The sequence below is a fragment of the Heloderma suspectum genome, chromosome 1, assembly GCF_057233095.1.
Source record: "Heloderma suspectum isolate Gila_16-S chromosome 1, 16-S_ref, whole genome shotgun sequence".
NCBI lineage: Eukaryota > Metazoa > Chordata > Lepidosauria > Squamata > Helodermatidae > Heloderma > Heloderma suspectum.
This window is the reverse complement of record NC_139458.1, coordinates 413,070,123-413,093,801: the sequence shown is the minus strand read 5'-3', so window position 1 is coordinate 413,093,801 and position 23,679 is coordinate 413,070,123. Positions and strand designations below refer to the sequence as shown.

General features: G+C 44.7%; 2 protein-coding genes across 5 annotated transcripts in view; one reads left to right on the top strand and one right to left on the bottom strand.

The window, feature by feature from the left end:
• TTC7A (tetratricopeptide repeat domain 7A) overlaps window positions 1–1,332 on the bottom strand; it is a 258,341-nt gene extending 257,009 nt beyond the window's left edge. Inside the window, exon 1 of one of the 2 annotated variants that reach the window (XM_084829018.1) lies at window positions 1,024–1,332. In XM_084829018.1, coding sequence (XP_084685144.1) covers window positions 1,024–1,300 — 277 coding nt within the window. In that variant the 5' untranslated portion in view covers window positions 1,301–1,332. The remainder of the gene's footprint in view (window positions 1–1,023) is intronic. The other variant, XM_084829019.1, reaches the window with a different exon arrangement.
• On the top strand, window positions 935–22,873 carry MCFD2 (multiple coagulation factor deficiency 2, ER cargo receptor complex subunit). Of its 3 annotated transcripts, none has more exons than XM_084829020.1 (4): window positions 935–1,418; window positions 18,395–18,547; window positions 20,291–20,450; window positions 21,454–22,866. In XM_084829020.1, the coding sequence occupies exons 1-4, from the start codon at window positions 1,327–1,329 to the stop codon at window positions 21,583–21,585; spliced, it is 537 nt and encodes a 178-aa protein (XP_084685146.1). In that variant the 5' UTR covers window positions 935–1,326; the 3' UTR covers window positions 21,586–22,866. The 3 variants fall into 3 exon arrangements, with proteins under 3 accessions (XP_084685146.1, XP_084685149.1, XP_084685148.1); XM_084829023.1 differs by lacking the exon at window positions 935–1,418 and adding an exon at window positions 11,989–12,324 and having other exon boundaries at window positions 21,454–22,873; XM_084829022.1 differs by lacking the exon at window positions 935–1,418 and adding an exon at window positions 11,989–12,073.
• Window positions 22,874–23,679: the final 806 nt, after the last annotated feature.

Here is a 23,679-nt window from a genome sequence, read left to right as displayed (position 1 = left end):
GGGCAGGCTCAAAAGACCATCTTTTCTCAAGTGCTCATCCTGACAGACCGGCTTTGTCTTTTTAAACCGGAAGAAGTGGTCATTACTCAAGGAATCCGATAAGCGGCTCTGCGAAGAGAAAAAGCAGTGCGCGCTTCTCCCATCATCACAGCGACACTAGTCAACGAAGGGGACAGGAAAACATCATCCCAAAGCTCAGTAGATCCTGACCTGCTCAACAAACTGTCCAGACAAGGCAGCTTCTGCAGTCCTAAACATACTCACACAGCGCAGTCTCTATGTCTGACCAGGAGTAAGCCCCACTGGGTTCAGTGGGATTTACTCCCAGGTAAGTGTGTATTCTATACACTCTATAGGATTGCAGCCTTACTAGGGAGTAAGCTCCAATGGCTTCCGAGCAAACATGTATGGGATTGCACTGCTGATTTCCTTGGAGGTTCCCTATTAGGTAGGACAGTGATTTCCCTCTTGCGTGTGTGCGAGAGGCAGAGAGAGACTGAGTGTGTCTACCGGGAGCAACAGAACACACCATTGAAAAGGAAATGCTGGATGACAGGTAGCTGTGAAACGCGGATCAGTTCTGCCAGTGGGATCTCCCTGAGCAAAAACTTCGGCTCTCATGTTGCAAAGTCCCCAAGACAAACGAACGCGCACACCCACGTGCATTATTTCGGGGTGGGGGGTGTTACGTATTAATTGGCTCCCCTCTAAACAAAAAACAAAAAAACTGAATACTTCGCAGCAAAGAAGCGACGGGATGGTCAGAGAAAAAAGCCAAAACGCAGCAGTCAGGGACGCTGCTCGGTTCCAGCCGCTCAGTGTGCGAGCCCAGTAGGAAGCGGGGAAGGAGCCAGCAGCGGGGGCGCACTAGCCAAGCCGGGCAGAGATTCTGCAGCTCGCCCATCCCAGCACGTTTCACTTTGGGAGAGCAGAAGGCTGATCCTGGCTCGAGCCATGCGGGCGCGGTTGCTTCCATTTCCTAGGGAAGAGACTGAAGCCGGTGCTGGAGGGATCGTGACTTACCGGACTTCAGCGATTCGGATCCAGATCCTTTTGCCCCTTTGTGCCGGGGGCCGGACGCCCGCGCCCTCATCTGCTCCACCACCGCGAGCTGCGTCTCCCACTGGCAGTCCGCCCGGCACCTTTCGACCGTCTCTTCCATTTTCAGGTGGAAATGCGAGCCTTTCGCAGCCATCTTAGCGTGGGTGGGTGTCTCAATGTGCAACAGGGAAGTCCCGGGCAGGCGGGCAGGAGCCGCGCGCCTGGGGAACAGCCGGGTTCCCTCCCCCTCCCTGAGCATGTGCAGAATCTCGATTTCCCGTGTGCATGTTGGGAAGTGAAGTTCGAGTTGCTGCAGCCTTCTGGCCAGCTGTGCGAACGCCGCTCGATCCAGCTGTGGAGGACTATGCACAAGGCAGGTAAGGCATATCATCACCGAGAGAGAGGGCTGGTAAAGTTGTGGCACAGGAGGGATTGGGAAGGTATGGGTTCAAATGGGAGCGAAGTGGGGCAAGAGGCGGGGGCTTTAAGGCCCTTTCTGAAGCGTGCGACATCTGGTCCCTACTTAAGGGGGTGGGCAAGGGCTCCTGTACAACTCCGGGTCACTGGGCAAAGGACGTTTTCCCTGCCACTACCACCCCAGGTAGGGTTGTTGAGTCTTGGTAACAGGTCCTGATATTTCGGACTTTTATTTTAACCTAGGCAATCTCCAGGAAAATAGCCATGTTTCTTCTGCTATTAGCTCCGCCCCTTGCCCGTCAGGCTCCACAGCAAGGCTTTAACTTAGGGGTGGGCAACTGGTTGTCCTCTATATGTTTTCACCTGCAACTCCCACGATCCCTCACCATTGGCTATGCTGGCTAGGGCTGCTGGGAGTTGTAGGCCAATGCATCTGGAGTGCCACAAGTTGCCCACCCTTGCTCTTACCCCACCAGGAGCTACGAGGCTCCTTCACTTCCTTTTCTCCTGCTGCTAAGCCTGCTCTGCCAAGAACGACCCTTCAGGTGTCCGGCTTTCTCCAACTCTTAAGCCCCAGGATCTGAAACTCCGGACACTTGGCAACACTCTTCCTTTTGTGTTTGCCACAGAGGCTCTTTTTGCATGTGCCACTACCTTCTGAGGTGGCAATTCCTGACAGGGCCTTTTCTGTACTGGCACCCAGTATGTGGAACTCCCTAATAAAGGCTAGGTTATTTGCTTCTTTCTTGGTATTCTATCATTGTCTGAACGCCTTCATTTTTCAGCAAGCTTTTGGTTTTTCTGCTGTTGAGGTTTTTATTTTAGTCTGGCTTTCTGGTTGGTTATCAGTTTTTCTTGTTTTAGGGTGCAATCCTATGGGGATAGGTGGCTGCCTCCAAACTTGGAGGCAACCGCCTATCCAATGTAGGGCAGGAGAAGCACGGAGGGGATCGTTCCCTCTGTTCTTCTCCTGCCCTGCATTTGTGGCTGGACAGCCAATTTCAGCTATCTAGCTGCATTTCCACCTTCCCCGCCCCAGAACGCCCCATTTTGGCTGCTGTGCACTCCTCTTCTGAGCACAGAGCACGGGGCCACTCCATGCTGTCTGCGAGACAATGAGGAAGGGGGGAAGGTCAGTTCTCTTGGAACCGAACTCAGAGTGCAGGCTCCAAGGTCAGTTCCCAGAAAACCACATATCCTATGGCCATCTAGCTGCTGACCAGTGGCCAGAGGATTGCTCCCTTAATTGCACAGTGTATTTCTTCCCCTTCTTGTGGATTTCTCCCATTATGGGACTTTCAGTGTTTGTGTTCAAAGGTAATGTGAAGACAGAATAAAAGACTATTTACTTCTTCCATTATCTGTTTATCTTTGAGAACTCTATACAGCTCCTCACCATTCACTTTTTACTTTAAGTAAAGTCTAGGATATGTTGTGTGAGAACTATTTGCCTCTGTCCTTCAAGGAAGATCCACAGGACAGTCAACAAAGGTGCACACCTGCAAAATGATGCCTGTCTGAGCCTCATTGAACTTGACTGAATAGAGCTAATTGGATGTGCATCTCCATCTGCAGCCAGTAGTCATGTGCAAAAAGTATAATCAAAGCCCATGTATGTGTTTTCAGAAAGAGAGGTGAAAGTAAGCATCAGCCAAATAACAAATCAACTTCCAGAAATATACTGGGGGCATATTTATCACTGGAGGTCTGTATAGCACTATGGGAATTCAAGCAAAATACTTCATATTGTTACATGAGTGCGGGAAAGAGAAATGAAGACAGAATGGATGTGCATTTGAAATAAGCCAGGGGCATTTTCACTCATGAGGTTTAAATATTTTTGTTTGCTTATATTTATTTACAATATGTGTATACCACTCCACATCCAAAGATCTCAGAGCAGTGAACAGCAGACAGAATAAAAGAATAAAAACACCATGTTAAAATAATATTTTTTTAAAAGAAGCAGAGTTCTGAGAAACCAAGGTTTGATAAATCATGGCTGATCAGTCAAGGAAGGCCTCCTGAAATAACAATGTCTTCAGGAGGCGCTGGAAGCAACACAGCTTTGGTACCTGCTTGGCCTCCAAAGGCAGGGAATTCCATAGGAAGGGGGGCACAACTCTGAAGGCTCTCTTCCTGGTGGACTCTAGTTGGGCCATGGGTCCATGTGGGACCACCAGGAGCAAGCCCTCTGATGACCTCAGTGACTGGGCAGGTTGGTAAGGGAGAAGGCGCTCTTTCAGGTATCCTGGTCCCAAGTTCTTTAGGGCTTTGTATGCTAGTATTACAATCTTAAACCTTAAATCCTGTGTTTGTACCTTGTGTTGGGTACCCAGGACAGATTGGGGATTCTGTTGGTGTACCGCCCACCCCGCTGCCCATCAGACTCCCTGCCTGAGCTGACGGAGGTAGTCTTGGACTTGGTGTTGAGGACCCCTAGGATGATGGTCCTGGGGGATCTCAACTTCCATGCCGAGGCCGCTGTATCCGGGGCGGCTCAGGACTTCATGGCCGCCATGACAACCATGGGGCTGTCCCAACATGTCATCGGCCCAACGCATATAAAAGGACACACGCTTGATCTGGTTTTCTCAACTGGGCAGGAGGATGGTGATCTGAAAGTAGAGGAATTAACATCTGTCCCTTTGTCATGGTCAGATCACTTCCTGCTGAGGTTTAGACTCCTGGCGGCCTTTCCCCTCTGCAAGGGTGGGGGACCTATTAAAATGGTCCGCCCCCGGAGATTAATGGATTCCGATGGATTCCAGAGGGCTCTGGGGGATTTTCCTGCTGGTATGGCTGGTGCTCCTGTCGAAGCCCAGGTCGCTCTGTGGAATGCAGAGATGACTCGGGCGATTGACACAATCGCGCCCAAGCGCCCTCTCCCTCTGAGCAGACCCCGGCCAGCTCCTTGGTATACACCTGAGCTGAGGGCAATGAAGCAAGAGGGGAGACGGCTAGAACGCAGGTGGAGGAAAACTCATGCTGAGTCTGACCGAACACAGGTAAGAGCCCACTATCGAGCCTACTCTGTGGCGGTGAGGGTGGCAAAGAGACAGTTCTTTTCCACCAGCATTGCATCTTCTCAGTGTCGTCCAGCGGAGCTTTTCCGAGTGGTTCGCAGCCTGTTACATTCTGGGCCAGGGAGAGAGACGGTGGAACCCTCGGTAGCACGCTGTGACGTGTTTGCACGGCACTTTGAGGATAAAGTCGCTCAGATTCGTCATGAATTGGACACCACAATTAATGCAGTTCCATTGGTAGAGGCGTTCAGAGCACCGTCTGGTCCAGTTTTATTGGATGAGTTTCAGTTACTGAGGCCTGAGGATGCGGACAAGGTGCTTGGCCAAGTCTGATCGACCACTTGTGTGCTTGACCCTTGCCCTTCATGGCTTATTAAATCAAACAAGGAGGGGTTGTCCGGCTGGGTCCAGGAGGTTGTAAATTCCTCCTTGAGAGAGGGAGTGGTGCCTGCCGCTTTAAAAGAGGCAGTAATTAGACCACTCCTGAAAAAGCCTAACCTGGACCCAGAGGATGTTAACAATTATAGGCCAGTGGCCAACATCCCCTTCCTGGGCAAGGTGCTTGAGCGGGTGGTTGTAGGACAGCTCCAGGCACTCTTGAATGAAACGGATTATCTAGATCCATTTGTCGGGCTTCATGCCTGGTTTTGGAATGGAAACTGCCTTGGTCGCCCTGTGGGATGACCTCTGCCAGGAGAGGGACAGGGGGAGTGCGACCCTGTTGATTCTCCTGGACCTCTCAGCGGCTTTCGATACCATTGACCATGGTATCCTTCTGGATAGGTTGTCTGGGTTGGGAGTAGGAGGCACTGCACTACAGTGGTTCCGCTCCTACTTGGATGGCCGATTCCAGAAGGTGGTGCTGGGGGATTACTGCTCTGTGCCATGGCAATTGTGCCATGGGGTTCCACAGGGCTCTATTTTATCCCCCATGCTGTTTAACATCTACATGAAACCGCTGGGGGAGGTTATCCGGAGGTGTGGGCTGAGGTGCCATCAATATGCAGATGACACCCAGCTCTACCTCTCTTTTACATCAAAACCAGGTGAGGCAGTGACTGTTCTGAATCAGTGCCTGGGCACGGTAATGGACTGGATGAGGGCTAATAAACTGAAACTCAATCCAGACAAGACGGAGGTACTGTTAGTGGGTGGTTCGTCTGCCCAGCTAGGTGATATTCAACCTGTTCTGGAGGGGGTTGCACTCCCCCTAAAGGATCAGGTTCGTAGTTTGGGGGTGCTCTTGGATCCAGAACTGTCACTTGAGGCACAGGTGAACTCAGTGGCACGGAGCACTTTTTATCAGCTTAGGCTGGTATACCAACTATGCCCTTATCTTGACAGAGATAGCCTAGCTGCAGTTATCCATGCTCTGATAACTTCTCGTCTGGATTACTGCAATGTGTTATACATGGGGCTGCCTTTGAAAACGGTCCGGAAACTTCAGCTGGTCCAAAATAGGGCAGCAAGATTGTTAACGGACTGGCCTGCGAGCTCATATTACACCAGTACTTTTCCAGCTGCACTGGCTGCCAGTCCATTTCCGGGCCCGATTCAAAGTGCTGGTGTTAACATTCAAAGCCCTTAACGGCTTGGGGCCAGGTTACCTGAAGGATCGCCTCCTCCCATATGTGCCTGCCCGGACCTTAAGATCATAATCAGCGGCCCTTGTCCGTGAGCCCCTGCCAAAGGAAGTGAGGCGGGTGGATACTAGGAGGAGGGCTTTTTCTGCTGTGGCACCCCGGCTCTGGAATGAGCTCCCTAGTGAGGTTCGCCTGGCGCCTACCTTGTATTCCTTTCAGCGCCAGGTGAAGACCTTTTTATTTTCCCAGGCATTTTAGCATTTTAGCTTTCTAAATTTTTATCTTTGCTGTTTTAAATCTGTATTTTAAACTCCTGCACTGCTGCTAGGTTTTATTGTGGTTGTATTGTTATATTGTGGTTTTAATGTTCTGTATATTTTAAATTGTTTTATTGTGTGTTGCTTGGATTTAATTTTTGTGAACTGCCCAGAGAGCTTCAGCTATTGGGCGGTATAGAAATGAAATGAAATGAAATAAATAAATAATAAATAAATAAATAAACCTGGCCCAGTAGAGAATAAGTAACCAGTCTTTATTGCAAATATGAAACTTAGATTGGCTAGAATGTACATGCAGTTTTTGTAAATGGCTCTCTTCCTCATGTTTGCACCAGGCACAAATAGTGCAAGAAAAGCTCAAAGGTACTTTTGAGGTCATATGTGGAAACATAAAAGTCACATCATTAGAATTTCAGAACCAAAGGACAACCTTTGCACTGCAGTATCTGAAACAAGGTGTATCCTATGGAACTGCTGTAGTATATTATTCAACGCTTAAAACACTTTCAGTATGCATAATGAGGGCCAGAGTACATATGATGTTAAGTCCATCTTTGCACTTAACATGCAGGTTTTGAAAAATGCAAGTAGCGTTAGCTGGGGGAATTGATAAGTATTGAGATCATAGCAGGCATGGAGAGGGGTTTAACCTTTTCCTTCCCTGCTGACATCCTGAGAGGATTCCCCACAAAGCAAATACCAGCTTCAGAGGAGGGATTTTCCTGAGGACCCCAGAAGGGGAGGGAAGAGTTAATTTCTCCTTCCCTGCTTGCTGCAGTCTTGATAATTATTAACTCTCTCCCCAGCTGGTGCTACTTGCATTTTAAAAACCTGCATGTTAAATCCAAAGAGGTGCTTAACCTCAGTTCATATATAGTGGCCTAACTCCCTGTATTAGAAATTCATATTATTCCTATTTTAATTATGGTGGACTAAGGCTGAAAGACAAGTAAATTTGCCCAAGTCACAGAATAAATTCATCCAGGGGAATACCAAAGGTGACTGGTGCTCTCAAGCTCCACCATCCCATGCCATCTCTCATTCCTCCAGCCCCCTCCCCAATATAGAGAGTTAACTACATATTACATCCTAATGCAGCCTCCCCTAACCTAGTGCCTTCCAGATCTGTCACTTATCTAACACCACTGAACAATCTACAGCAGAGAATGATCTACAACAGAGATGGAAGTCATCTTTGAAATAAGCACCACATAGAAACTTTACCTAAACTAGTACCACTGGGTCATGCATGTGGACCCACAAGAGATAAAATAGGAGCGAGCATTTTAAACAGACAACTCTATCCTAGTTAGGAAGCTGTCTGAAGGCCAGTTCTCACTTGATTTTTTGTATTTAGGTATGTATACCCAAGTACAAAATGCACATCTACGCTGTTAAATTAAAAGTGTGTGCATTATGTGTCTATTTTTCAAAACTTACATTGACTAGTCAATCAACCTAATGTCTGGTCTTCAGAAGAATCTTACCAAGAATTTTTGAAAACTGCCCTGGATATGTATTCTCATTCTCTGAGCTGGTAATACTGAAATTCCACTCTTGCATTGTTGGGTGGTTATGAATTTTGAGGTTCTGAGAGGAAGTGGTTATTTCAAAGAGGACACGCTCACTGTTTAACATCTCCATAGCAAGGTGTAAAGGAGCTGGTAAGATAATTCAACAGTTTATTGGGAAAGTAAGAGCAGAGAATAAGTTTATCCATGTCTACTCAGAAGTAAGTCCCATTGAGTTCAATGAGACTTTGGGCACAATCCTATGCATGTTTAGACAAAAAAGGGCCACAACTTCCAGCATAGGATTGCACCCTTAGTCCAGCATCCTGTTTGCCATAATGGCTTTTCAAGAATACAGACTCTCAAAATGATTTACAAAATGTTGAAAAATGCTAACAGTCAATAAAGGTTTGGATACTGTAACAGAATTAGATCACTGCAGCTGAGCATTTAAAAGTCATCACTCAAAACTAAGCATTCTGAAAAGCCTGGGTGAGTAAAAACATCACCAGGCCCTGAAAAGCTAACAGAGACGGTGCCAAGTAAGGTTCACAGGGGAGTGAGATCCAGAGGCAGATCACTACAGGAGAAAAGGCCCTACACTGGATCACATCCTACCTCACCAAAAACAGTGCAAAGACTGTGTAAAACTAGAGGGGGGATTTTTGTTTTTTCCAGTTTCTTCTGGGCCTTCACATCTGCCCTCAAGACTGGTAAGATGTGTTCCATACACCCAGTAACCTAGCTGCTGTATTCTGTGCTAATTGTACTGTCCAGTACTGCTTTTCTCACCCTTTTGTTGACTATGAGTGCTACTCCATTTCTTCTAAGGGATTCTTGCCCACAGTAGTAGACATGATGGTCACCTGAATTAAATTCGCCCATGCCTGTCCATTTGAGTTCGCTGATTCCCAAGATGTCGATGTTCAATCTTGCCATCTCATGTTTGACCACCTCCAGCTTACCTTGATTCATTGATCTTGCATTCAAGGTTCCTAAACAATATTGTTCTTTACAGCATTGGACTTTCTTTTCACCACCAGACACATCCACAGCTGAGTGTCCTTTCGGCTTTGGCCCAGCCGCTTCACTCTTTCTGGCGCTACTTGGAAATTCCCTCTGCTCTTCCCCAGTAGTATATTGGATACCTTCCGACCTCAGGGGCTCATCTTCCAGCGTCATATCTTTGAGCCCTGTGAAAACCATGGGGTTTTCTTGGCAAGAATACTGGAGTGGGTTGCCATTTCCTTCTCCAGTGGACCACATTTTGTCAGAACTCTCCGCCATGACCTGTCCATCTTGGGTGGCCCTGCACGGCATAGCTTATGGCTTCACTGAGTTATGCAAGCCCCTTCACCACAACAAGGCAGTGATCCATGAAGGGGGTTAGTTGGGTACTAGCTACCAAAATGATCTTCCTTCAATTTGCTTTAAAGTATGTTTCTTTTTCAATTTCCACTTAGATGCAATTTGTACTAGGGAAAAATCAGTGGAACACAGCTTTACTTTAAGGCAACATTACTGAGCACTTAGCACTTCAAATACTGTAAACACTATAAGCATTATATAAATTATAATTAAGCTGCAAGAGGTCAGCTGGATACATTTTTTATCCATAACTTTTCTTCATTATTTGTAAAGATAAAAATAATGGATATTCTAAAATAAATGCTTACCAAAAGATAGGAACCGCTACAAAACAAAAAATATTATAAGTAAAACCTGTGACAGTTCTGCTGTGTTGCATAGTGCACTGGCACAGCTCAGAATGTGGCTTTTCAAACTTTGGCTTGTACAAACTGCAGCACAGTGGCTGAGGGTACAAGGTTTTGGGCAATGTCATTCTCGATGGACATCACACCTACACCAGGCCTCATAAATTATCCGGGTGGACCTGCAAAACTGACTGGGTGGGGGCACCAAAGTCACTCTTTGCTCAGGGCACTATTTATCCTAGGGCCAGCCCTGACTGTGCCTAGACTATCGTTAAGAGAGTCTGTGGCTGGTGCATCAGCCTTGGCTGGCTGTTTACCCATTCTTACTGTTCTGTTACTTCCATTATCCTGGAATGCCCTGCAATTTTAAATAATTCAGTTAATTGCTTAGACAAAGACACACAGGGGCAGATGCATGTTTGATGGACAGGGCTGTTCATTTCCTGTAATTATGAATTAATGGAAACTGGAACATGGTACTACATCTGGTGAATCTCAGCTTTAATTTCTTATTTTTTCTTAAATCATGTTTCTTACTGTCATGACACCAAACCAAGTTTGAATAGCTGCAGGTGCTGTCTGCAGTGTTCGAAAGACACAACTTCTGCTTCCTCTTCAAGTCATGTTTCTCCATTTATACTCTCCCACTTTATCTGCATCTTTCTTCCCGCCACCTCACCAGTCCTTGTCAAGAAAAATCCAGTTTCAAACATCTTTAAATCCAAGGCCTAATTCTCATCTGCAGGGACAGAGCATGCAAACAGAGCTTGCTTTTATAAAATAGATACATGTGCATTTACATAATTCAAGATTTATTTTGGATTTGTTTTCTAGTACCGAACATGGGCTTCTTGAATTTTGCTTTGGAATACAAACCCTTAAAAGATCATTCATCATTCTTGATGTGCCCCGATTCTGAATTCCAGTAATACAGTTTGCACTATTTCCACCCACCTTTCCTAATTCTTTCTGTTTCTCCTAATAGCATTGTCAGGCTTAGCAATATTTTCCAGTTTGTTGAACATGACTAATTAACCAGGAAAAGCTGACAGTGTAACGGTTGCTTACAGAACCCAAAGGACTGAGCAAATCTTACGGTGCTGAGAGCCCTAGAAGAAACTACGGGTGATATGTCATATTGTAAACAAAAGTGAGTAAAAGAAAGATGTGACCTCCAGACAAGATTAGAAAGTCTGTGGGAGCTGCCAGATAAGGGGTGGTATCCAATGTTAGCCTCACAAGTCCCACTCATTTCAGTGGGTCTACTCTAAGGAGGGCTAACATCGAATACAACCTAAGGAACTGACCCTTACATCTCAGTTTTTAACACTGAAAAGCATCATGTGCCCTTTAGACCTTTCTCAAGCTACTAGAATATACAGTTCGTATAAGGCAAATTGCATTTACCTCAGCTCTATGTGATTTTCGTGGGCTGAAATTAGGGAAGACAGAGTGAAGTAAAAGGGATATTATTAAACACATCAAGATTTAGGCATGTGCCAGGGATCTTGAGGCACACCAATGTTAGGTAACTGTCAGTGTCATCAGTGGGGGCTCATTTCTGATTTAAGAGTACAGCCTTTGGAAGCAAGTCCTACTGAAATCCGTAGTATCTATTTCTTTATTACATTTATGTAACCCCATCGTATCCCACCTTTTCTCCAAGGCGCTCAAGGAATCATGCACTGTTTTTCTCTCCCCCCCCCCTTTTTTTTTTCTTCACAAGAACCCTATGAGTAGATTAGGCCCATCCCAAACCCACGCAGTGACTTTCATGGTTGAGTGGGGATTTGAACCTACGGCTCCCCTCTTTTCATCGGACAGTCTAACCACCAAATCGCGCTGCTTGAGTCAAACACGCAAGAGGGCGGACTGCGTCATGTTCATCTCAAGAACCGCTAACAGAAACAGGCCCCAAGATTCTAGTTTCTGGGATACACGCCTCATTCACACGACCAGCGGAAGCGTGGAGGGCCGCCAAGAGTTTCCTAGTCGTGGGGACGGGAACTCGCGCTGACCCACAATCAGCGGCACCACATCCACCTCGGCATTCTAAGCGATGACGACGGCCGAGTAAAACCATTCAGGGGCAGGGAAGGCAGGCCGTAGCTTCGCCCGTACGGCGATTGGCTCGCCGATTCCTGAAGCTAGTGATTGACAGAGAGCGATGGCGTATCAGCGCAAGCGGGAGGAGATAAGGGGGCCCTTCCTTCGAGCGCCGTCTAGGAGAGGAGAGAAGCCACGTCATGAGGAGAGGGGAGGCGTGGCCGCGAACCGAGCAGGGGGCGTGGCAACTCGCCGGCGCACCTTCCCCCACCTTCTGTATGTCCTTTTCCCCGCTCGTTAGACGTAGAAATGGGAGGTGGCCAGCCAATAGCCCAGCAGGGGGCGTGGCGGAAGGCGCGCGCGAAAGGTTCAGAGGTGACGCGGAGAGGTGGGGACGGTGGCCGAGTGCGTCCAGTTGTGTGGGCACCGCCGCCCTTTCCCGAGAGCCGTTATCGTGTGAGCAGGAGCGCCGCCGGCGGCGTTGGGGGTTGGCGGGGCGCGCGCGGGTGCGAGGCTCCCGGCCTGGCCAAGAGGGGCGCTTGGCCCCTGTGAAGGTGCGCGTCGCGCTGCCCTCAGGACCGCCTCCGCCTGATCCCGGGCGTGTTGCCTGAGTGCCGGTCCAGCAGGGGCTCTCGCTCCGGGTTGGCTGAGGAGGGGGCGTCCCTGGAGAGGCCGAGGCTGTGCTTGGCATACGTACTTCCCCGAGAGTAAGTCCCACTGAGCGCGCGGGAGACCTGCCGAGTAGGCGCGCGCGGGATTGTGCTGTTACCGGGCTGCGTCCAGATTTAGTCGTGCTTCGGGTGGACCCACTCAGTCATGGCTGACTGAAGCCCCACTGCCCTGAATGGGTCTGCCTGAAGCGTGGCTCAGCCGGGATCCCACGCAGAAGCTGCCGTCTCTGGCAAATTTATTTATTCATTCATTTCATTTCTATACCGCCCAATAGCCGAAGCGCTCTGGGCGGTTCACAAAAATTAAAACCAAACAGCACACAATAAAACAGTTTAAAATATATAGAACATATATAGGACAAATAGCATTTCAGGTGTTGTGTGTGTATGTGTGTGTGTATATATATATATATATATATATTTTATTTATTTTAAAGGAAACAAGCGACCAACAACGGGACAATTTTGTGGGGGGGGGGCGTTAAATTAACCAAGTTTTCCAAACATTCCTAACGCATTACAAGCTTTTTGTTGAAAGCCCTGAAAAAGGAACGAAACTGCACGTTTGTTTGTACTCTATGTTGTCTTGTTATCATGGTTTGTTTTATTAAGATATTGTAAGCATCATTGAGCCCGTGCTTTGCCTGGTGGGAACGTGGGTCATAAATCTTGATAGATTGATATATTTCAAATGAAGTTGAAATTGGATTAAGGAAGATTAAAATAAGAATTGTCTGCTCTCTTTCTGGTTTTAGAGGGTTCTTTCCTTAGCTTTACATTGCGTGTCTGTTGCGTTGTCTTTTAGCTGCTGTTGTAAGCTGTATTTCTGTCAGTAGAAAGGCAGCATAGACACTAAATAAGGGTTCCGCCCTTAAAGGGGGCTTAAAAATAATAAAAAATAAAATAAGGATGCAATCCTGTGCATGTTTATACAGGAAAAAAGTCCAACTCCAAACATAGAGGGCTGAAGGGATGTTGGGAGCTGTGGGAGGTTGTTTTTTCTATCTAATCATGCATAGGATTGTGCCCTAAATAAACAATAATAACTTAAAAATGAGCAAAATAATTGAGCAAAATAGCTCATAGGGTAGGAAGAAGTAAGCTCAATGAGAGAATTGTTTCCAGGAGGTTTGTTGATATGCCTTGCAGAATAATTTTTTATACCTGCTATCATATAGTACCCAAATTCTTAGTCAAAATTTGACTGAAGAAAACAGCGTGTGATGTAAGTTCAAAACTTTTTGAAGTAGGTGTTCTTTCCTTTTTCTTACTTAATATTATGTTCATAAGATCACTGCCAGGTTTGCTTGCCAATCAGAGCTGGAGGGTGGGTAAGTAATTTTTTATAAGCTATGTTTGAGAAAACTCTTAAGAAGTATTATATGGGGTAGTGGGAGGTAAAATAGGACAATCCGGAGCATATGGTGTTGGAAGTAAGGCCAGTGAAGAAACTGTTTCCAGAAGTTTACTAATGTGCTTCCAAGTCTAAAGGTTTGTTGACATACCTTGCAAAATCACAATTCAGGGTTCACATAAATCGACCAATACTAGTAGTACCAATATTTGGTATGTATTTAGCATCCAACATGTGCTAGGTGCTTCACACCAACTTTCACACTGTGTTTTCTGTTCACTATATTAAAGTGGTTAGGAATTTAACATTCACTACACCCACTAGCCAGTTTCTAGGCCCAGTTCAGATTGGACATGTCTAATGGTATTCCAGGCAAATGTGAATGACTGGAATAATACTGGTGAGCTCCCTTATTGGGCACAAATGTAATAAACAACAGCAGTTCTCCATGTAATAAGAACAAGTTTGGTACCTGGTTGAATAGGTAGATTTGAAGGGGAAGGAAAAACCTGGAGTTATCATGAGTGCTGTGTTGTAACAACATCAACCAAATGTACACATAAGTATTATAGAATCATAGAATAGTAGGGTTGGAAGGGGCCTACAAGACCATCAAGTCCAACCCTGCTCAGTGCAGGAATCCAAGTCAGAGCATCCCTGACAGATGGCTGTCCAGCCTTGTCTTGAATGCCTCCAGTGTGGGAGAGCCCACTACCTCCCTAGGTAATTGGTTCCGTCTTTGTGTTGCTCTAACAGTCAGGAAGGTTTTCCTGATGTTCAGCCAGAATCTGGCTTCTTGTCACTTGAGCCCATTATTCCATGCCCTGCACTCTGGGATGATCGAGAAGAGATCCTGGCCTTCCTCTCTGTGACAACCTTTCAAGTACTTGAAGAGTGCTATCATATGTCCACTCAGTCTTCTCTTCCCAAGGCTAAACATGCCCAGTTCTTTCAGTCGCTCTTCATAGGGCTTTGCTTCCAGTCTTCTGATCATCTTTGTTGCCCTCCTCTGAACCCTCTCCAGCTTGTCTGCATCCTTCTTAAAGTGTGGTGCCCAGAACTGGACACAGTACTCCAGATGAGGCCTAACCAGTGCTGAGTAGAGGGGAACTAGGACTTCCCGGGATTTGGAAGCTGTGCTTCTATTAATGCAGCCCAAAATAGCATTTGCCTTTTTTGCAGCCACATCACATTGTTGGCTCCTATTCAGCTTGTGATCGACAACAATTCCAAGATCCTTCTCGCTTGTAGTGTTGTTGAGCCAAATATCCCCCATCTTGTAACTACACATTTGGTTTCTTTTTCCTAGATGCAGAACTTGGCTTTTATCCCTATTAAATTTCATTCTGTTATTTTCTGCCCAGTGCTTGATAAAAAAATGAGATCAGATTCGTCTGGCAGGAATTGTTCTTGACAAATCCATGTTGGCTTCGAGTAATCACTGCATTGTTCTCAAGGTGCTTACAGATGGATTGCTTTATAATCTGCTCCAGAATTTTCCCAGGGATTGATGTCAGACTGACCGGTCTGTAGTTCCCAGGTTCCTCCTTTTTGCCCTTTTGGAAGATAGGGACAGCATTAGCCCCCCTCCAATCATCTGGCACTTCACCCATCCTCCATGATTTCTCAAAGATAATAGACAGTGGTTCTGAGAGTTCTTCTGCCAGTTCCTTTATTACTCTAGGGTGCAGTTCGTCTGGCCTTGGAGATTTGAACTCATTCAAAGTAATTAGGTGTTCCTTGACCATATGCCTATCGATCTCAAGCGGCAATCCTGCTCCTTCGGCCTGTACTTCACCTTTGCCAGGGGGGTGATAGACCCTCTTTTGGGAGAAGACTGAGCCAAAGTAGGAATTGAGCACTTCTGCCTTTTCTTTGTCATCTGTTATCATTTTGCCATCCTTATTTAATAGTTGAACCACCATTTCTTTCCTCTGTCATTTACTATGCACGTAGCTGAAGAAAACCTTTTTGTGGCTTTTAGCATCCCTCGCTAACCTCAGCTCGTTCTCAGCTTTAGCCTTCCTGACGCCACCCCTGCCATTCTGTGCTACCTGCCTGTACTCTTCCTTTGTAGCTTGGCCTTCCTTCCACTTTAAACCTTTAAAAGCCATACTGTGTCAATATGTAACTTGTTTCCATTTAACCTTGGCTGAATTGCTTAAGGGTAATTGATGGATCTTAATAAGATAAATATTTGGAGGTGGGGAGAGAAAATACCTTTAAGCTTACTGTTAAGATGTTAAGCATAATTTAGTCACAATAAATTATTTGGTCAAACTTTGAAGTGTGAGAGAATACAGTATGTTGAATTACTGCAATAATAAGCTTGATATCTCAATCGATGCAAATGTTAAGCTTTCCTGACAGAGGCGTGTTTCTTACCACATATCCCAGGCTGCCTATTTCCACCTCTGTGGAAATCCACTTTAGATAAGCACCTGGTATGGTTCAAAGTAGATTTCTAGTCCAGCCTCTATTTGCAGATGCTGTACTCCCTGTTGAAATCAGTGGGGTTTAAAAATATGTAATGATGGAATTGCAGCCAGTCCTTTTTAAGTAAGGGCAAAAGCAGAGGTAGTAGCTAGGCAACTGGCTTCAGTACTTCAATAAATGTTCACAGAAGATGCAGTCATTAATTGATACTCTAGAACAATTTTTCATTGAGACCTTTCATTGAAAAACAGTTTGGGTTGTGGAAAACAAAAATGCAAGAGGCAGAAGAAAAAAGGAGACCTTACATATATAAAACGCCTGTTTGCCACCAACTTCTGGTTTTTGAATTTCTTTTATGTATTTATTATAGCCTTTAAGCAATTGCTTGGTAGCCACAGGCAATCAGGAAATGGATGGAGGCGATTGGTGGAGAGGCAGAAGAGAGATGGAGTGTTCTGTCCCTTCTCTCTGTCCAGCCTAGAAACCAAGCAGGCTGCTGTTGCAGGGCCTCCTCAGCCATCTATGTCTCCTCGGCCAGCCCCCAGCAGTGTAGTTTGCAGGCTATAACTTTTGGGGGCTTATTTACAAGGCTGATTTATTAGTTGCCTTTCCAACAAAAAAACAATCGGTTTCAAGGTGGCATACACAGCATCCTGCAAAATCAATAAAGGCCAATGTAATGGTATCTTATGCCTTTTTAAGTTATGGATTCTTATCCTTTGGTTTTGGAGTCAGTGAGGTTATACGGGGCAACATTCTCCACAGCGCTGGACCTGAGTCACAGCATTTTCTCATGGAAAAGTACCCCCCATATTTACGTCTTTTCAGAAGGCACTCAAAGGGGCCCAGAAGTATTCATACAGTAGAGGAGAAAATGCAAGGGCTGCCTTCTCTTGTCCCAGCCTGCCTGCACTCTGCCTGCTGCCAAGGGCAGTTAAGCTGGTGAGTACAAGGGCAAGGGCCTTTTTCGGTGGTGGCCCCACACCTCTGGAATCAACTTCCATTAGTGGTTCATCAGGCCCCTTCCTTGCAGGTCTTCAGGAAGGCTCTGAAAACTTTATAATCTGGTGCTTTTTTATAATCTGTGGGCTGCAGGTTTTATTGGTGTTATCTCTTTAAAAGACGCTTGCTCCTTGGGAGGAAAGCTATGGCAAACCTAGACAGCATAGTAAGAAGTAGAGACATCACCTTGCCAACAAAGGTCCGTATCATCAAAGCTGTGGTTTTCCCAGTAGTAATGTATGGCTGTGAGAGCTGAACTATAAGGAAGGCTGAGCGCCGAAGAATTGATGCTTTCGAACTGTGGTGCTGGAGAAGACTCTTACGAGTCCCCTGGACTGCAAGGAGGTCAAATCAGTCCATCCTAAAGGAAATCAACCCTGACTGCTCATTGGAAGGACAGATACTGAAGCTGAAGCTCAAATATTTTGGCCACCTAATGCGAAGGGAAAACTCCCTGGAAAAGACCCTGATGCTGGGAAAGATTGAAGGCAAAAGGAGAAGGGGACGGCAGAGGATGAGATGGCTAGATAGCATCACTGATGCAATGAATATGAACTTGAGCACATTCTGGGAGAGAGCGCAGGACAGGAAGGCCTGGCGTGCTATGGTCCATGGGGTCACGAAGAGTCGGACACGACTTAACGACTGGACGACAACAACATAGCATTTTATTGTATACTTATTTATTGCCTATTTGTATACTTTTGTATTGTTTTTTAATCCTATATGCCTCCTTGAGAGGATTCTACCCTTAATAGTTTTTAAACTATTTAAAAATAAAATAAAATGTATTCCCATGCCTTGGCAACCAAGTCTATGCTCCTTGTTTTGTTGTGCTGTAGCAATGAAATTGCTGTAGCACACCAAAATGAGAAGTGTTGGGTAGGATGTGCATCTGACTACCATTAATGACATGGTCGCTAGGTTTTAAAAAAAACCCTGGGCAGCCATGAACATGCAGGAGCGAGTGAGTGTGCTTGTTTCCAGCCGCTCCCACTGTGATTAACCACTCATCCCTGGGTTATCATGATGTCTGAACCCAGAACTCTGGGTCATTGGGGGACAAACAACCCAGAGTTTGAACCCGGGGTCGTTTGTTGTAGCGGGAGCAAGTGGGCATCCAGGAGCGAGGATGCTCATTGTACTGTTGCAGAAATTACGGAGTTTATGTTGAATTATTTGGTCTCTCTTCAAAAAGTTTTTTATAAATATGTGGGAGACTCTTTTTTGTATGCTGTTCACTACATTAAAGACATCTTGTACCTTAAACATATTTATTATTTTTATATATAAATTTTTTTGTTTTGTTTCTAGGGACATGGCTGTGATACATCCGAGGATTTGTAGGATATCTTTTCTTTGCTGTCTAGTCCTCGCTTCCTCTGTCCTCTCTTTTGCAGAGGACCACACAGGTGGGAATCATCACCCCAATGCACGCCTTGATAAGAACATGGTACAAGATAAGGAGTATGTATTCCAGACATTTACATTTTGTATACACATTTGTTTATGAATTGCTCACGTTAAAAGAAATTTTGAAGTGATGTACAACAATACAGTATAAGATCATAATTAAATACTGTGTACAGTATATTATTATTGTATACAGAAGATAATACTACCTTCCTGGGAATGCTTGTTGGAAAAAGTATGTTTTCAGTAGGTGCTGAAAACACAGAAGGATTGGCTCCAGTCTAATTTGTAGTGGTACGGAGTTCCAGAGAGTGGGCACTATGAAACTAGAGGTGCAATCCTATGCATGTTTTGACATAAACTCCCACAACTCCCAGTGTGCCCCAGCCAACATGGCTGGCTAGGGCATGTTGGGAGTTGTAGGACATTTTTTGATGTGCAAACATGCATATAATTGTGCCCTGCAGGCCCTATTCCATGCCATCATGGACCAGACCTGGCATCTTGGGCAACACTTTTAAAATGTTGGGTTTGATCTCTTTATTTTTCGGATGTCTGTAAAGTTGAGTTCAGTGCTGCAGAGCAAGTATGGCAAGCCCATGGCCCGCAGGCTTGTGTGGCAATTCTGAGAGCTACAGAACTGTATTTAAATAAAAATGTAAAACTGGCACTTGAAGATTTGGAGAACTGTTTGAAAGTATGATGGCAGAAATTCTGAAGTCCAGGTGCAGCCACTGAGAAGGCTCAAGTTCCTTGTTTCTCATTCCTTTGAAACCCACTACCAAGAGAGGTTCATCTAGTCCTCATGTTGATGAACTTCCACACCTGTTTTTTTTACTTAAGCAGATGTTTGGCCTGCTAAGATGATTTGTTTTCTGCTATGTGTGTTGATCTGTATTTCTAATTTAACTTATGTTTGCCTGCGTGCCATTTTTGACTTTTTTATGTGCTCTCATCTGATTTGTGTACAGTATTATTGTGATAACTGCTTATTTGTTATGTGGACTGGTTATTTTTAATTGTAGATTTCATCATTGGCCACCTTGAGCATTTTTTATAGGAAGGTGGGCATAAATGTAACCACCCTATAAGCAAACATATAAATCATCCTTCCCCAACTTCATACCCTCCAGATGTGTTGGACTATAACTTGCATAATTGGCCATTGGTCATGCTGGATGGAAATCCATAATTTTGCAGCATAGTACATCTGGAGGGCATGCTCCCTGTAGCTGTTTTTACGTAACAAAATGTGCATTAATTGCATTTCAGCATTAATGGTGATGCCTAATTGGCTCCTTCCAGGAGAGGAGGATGAGGTGGGAAGCAGGGTCATTCCACCAGCCCTGCTGAAAGACGACTTGCTTTTTTTCCTTTTCCCTCCTCTTCCCTTTTTCCTTTTGTGCCATGTCTTTTTAGATTGTAAGCCTGTGAGCAGGGGCTGTCTTTTATTGATTCAATGTAAGCTGCTCTGGGAGCCTTTTTAGAACATAAGAAGAGCCCTGCTGGATCAGATCCAAGGGTCCATCTAGTTCGGCATTCTGTTCACACAATGGCCAACGAGCTGTCGATGGGGAACCCAGAAGCAGGACATGAGTGCAACAACACCCTCCCACCTATGTTCCCCAGCAACTGGTGTACACAGGCATACTGCTTCTGGTACTGGAGGTCGTATGCCTTTTTCGCTGAGGAGCAGGGTGAAAATGCTTTGAATAACTAGAAATATAGTTTATGCATTTATTTAACAGTGCATGTGTGGTTGAGCATTTTGACAGGTTTCGTGTTCTTATTTCATAGCCACATCATGGAACATTTAGAAGGTGTCATAGACAAGCCAGAATCTGAGATGTCGCCGCAAGAGCTGCAGCTTCATTACTTCAAAATGCATGATTACGATGGCAATAATTTGCTTGACGGGCTTGAGCTTGCCACTGCAATAACACATGTACATAAAGAGGTGAGCACTCTTTTTTTTGAACAGAAAGCCGTATGGCCCACTTGGCAGCATCCCCAAGCAGGGATGATTGCGCCTAATATTTATGCATTTGAGAGTTTTGTAGCGTTTTGCATATTTTTTAACTGCCAGTTCGTTCCAAAAACCAGATTTTGGGGATCAGTTTTCCAGAACAAACCACTCTAAAATGAACTTTTAAAATGAACGGGATACATTCCGGAAGATTATTGTGATCACGAAGAGGGCACAATGGTGCGTGGCAGTGGTTCCCTCTTGTTTGAATCTTCATGTCTGAATCCCCTCTTTGTGAGGCCCCTGTGCCTGAACTATCTCACAAGCCTTTCATGAGAGTTATTTAGGGAGGATGTTCTGGGCAGGGTAGCCAGGAGGACAGATAAACTAATCAGAGATACTGGTGGTCAAATGTATAAATAAATCGCTCATGATTAATCTAACCGTGAAGATACATATTTGCTAAATAGTTTGTCAAATCACAGGTGTAGATGATGATTAGTTAGTCAAGTAAGCATGAATTAGCAAAATACATTAGAATCCATGGTAAGAATGCGATATAAAAAGCCCCAGAGAGCCCATAACTGGGAACTTCTCCGTGGCCAGGATCGCACCACGGCTGACCAGCTCCGGAGCATGCCTGTTACTGTGTTGGGGTTCCCGGTAAACTGAAGAGGCATATGTTACTGCCCTCCCTTTCCCTTGTTGGCATCCTAGCACTCCCTCTGAATAAAATCTTGGGGAAAGGAGTGTGTTTCTTGCCTCATCCTGATCCCAAAGAACTTCTGCCTCTGGCAGAACAGTTGTACTAGAGGTCCCTTGTGCTAGCACAGCATAACTTACGTTAGCGCTGCTTCCATTTGGGATACTGCCCACAGCTGATGCACTCCTAAAGCAACCCTAAAGAACAAAATATTGTAGGGATTGTTCTGATTTTCATGCTTCTCCAAACCTGTTGCTTTGCTGAAACCCATCCATCTTTTTTTTGTTGTAGGAAGGTGGTGAACACACACAGTTAATGAAAGAAGAGGAGCTCATTAGCTTGATAGATGGAGTCTTGAAAGATGATGATAAGAATAATGATGGATACATTGATTATGCTGAATTTGCCAGATCAATGGAATAATAAAAATACTTTGGTTCACATGACCCAGTACAATGTGATTCTTTGTTAGTCTTTATGTTCTAGGCTGCAAAAGTAATGGTAGGAAATATAACAGTCGAATAGCTACACTTCTATTTCTTATAAGCTGGAGAGCAAAAATGATTATGATGGGTGGTATTATTTGATATGATCTTGTTAGCTAACGATGTTGGGTAATATAGTACATTGACCCTGTTGGCTAATTATCTGGCAGTTGGCATAAAGACTAGTTTCAAAAGGCTGTTGTTAAAGTCTCTTAACCTAGAATAACTTTTGGAGAAGTCTCATAAACATTAAGCATAATGTTTGCAGCATAACATCTGCAAACTCTGAAATGTCACAATTACAATTCATTGTTTATGCTAACTCTTGCTTTTGTGTTCACTCGTTTTTTTTCTCAAAAAATGAAGTATAGGACCAATCCAGGAAAAGTGTAAGCCTTTTTGAGATCTATTGGTGGGAAAGTGAAGTATTTAATTATCCAACAAATGGCCTATGTCTGAGTAGACGTGTATAGAATTACACTGTAAATCTTCATTAAAATGTATGTGAATTTAAAAGACTTTAGCTGCATTGTTCCCTAAACCTTTAAATTCATGTTTACCAGTGTTGTCTGTCTTTCAGGTTTTGCTCTGCCCTACATTATTCTTATAAAATAACTTTTTAAAAATGTATATAAACATAGTGTGTGTGTGTGTGTGTGTGTTACACCATTAATACAGTATTTTTCTTCAGTTCATTTTCACGCAGTGTACAGTAATTACTCTGTTCATTAAATCCCTTTACCAAGGGCTGTTCTTACGTTAGCTAACAGAATTTACAGTAAAATGCTGCCTTGTTAAGGTTCTCACCAATGTACCTTGACATGAATCCATAGTGTTAACTATGAAAATACTTCGTATTTTTTCCTAAAAGTAACTCTTTAAAAAGAGTGTTTAAATACTTGAATGGGCTGTTTATTTAAAACTGTAGCTCTAGAACTGTATACAGCTTTTGGATCCATATTCAGCAGCCTTTTGCAGATCTAAAGTGATTTGTAACAGTCTTGATGTTTGACCTATTGTATAAAACAGATTGGAAAGCATACATTTATTTAATCAAAACTACTATACACAAACAAACAAATTCAAAATACTCTATGTAAAATGTATAGAGACCTATTTTCTGTATAAAAATATTCTTATATGAAGTGCATTTGTAAAAAAGAAAACTGCATCCTTTGTTAATTGTGTAATAAAATTGCTGCTTGTACTATGTTCTTGTAATATCTGAATTACTGAGCAGATTTTTAAAATTGTGGTTTATGCAGAATGCAAAAGCAATACAACTCAAATGCTGCAAGTTGTTCCTCAAACTCAGGAAAACAAAGTACTTGCATAGTTTTTTGCAAAGAAGAAAAGAACGTTTCATGTCCCTTTACAATAATGCACATATTCAGCCTTACCTGGGGCCCATTGATATGTTACTCATATGGCATGGTTGATGTTTCCACATATTTGCTTCCCAGAACACTTCCTTGATGTGTTGCATCCGAGAAGATAATGTCACAACAACCCACTGTACTTTCATTACTAGTGGGGACTGTTGCATTACACCAGGCGCTTAGCTTGCTGTGGCTTATCATGTTGTGTGAACCCAGGGGTAGGGGTTGTTCGATGGTCAGACAACCCTAAGCCGAGCCATGGGTTACTTGAGGGTTGTCTATTTCTCAAAAAACCCTGCTGCCTGGGTTTGTGTGACAGACCAAGCCGAGCACCATGTAAAAATGGTGCCCACGGGCACCCAACACAACGCAACAGCCCTTAGGATAAATTCAGCTGCTGTGGGCTTTTATGTCATGTGAACCAGCACAATGTGGGGAAAGTGGACTATTCGGTTATTTCCTGCAGCAGCCTCCATGACTCCCCTATTCTGACTCCCTTCATGCTGATGCACTTCGGATTAGACCACTGGAATGTTGCTCTGCAATTTTCCTTTTCAAGTTTCTTCATGTAAACCAGGGAGAGGAACATTTTCTGTCAAGGGCTGCATTCCCTCAGGGCTGATCTGGGTAGGGGTCTGGCCAAAGCCAACAGT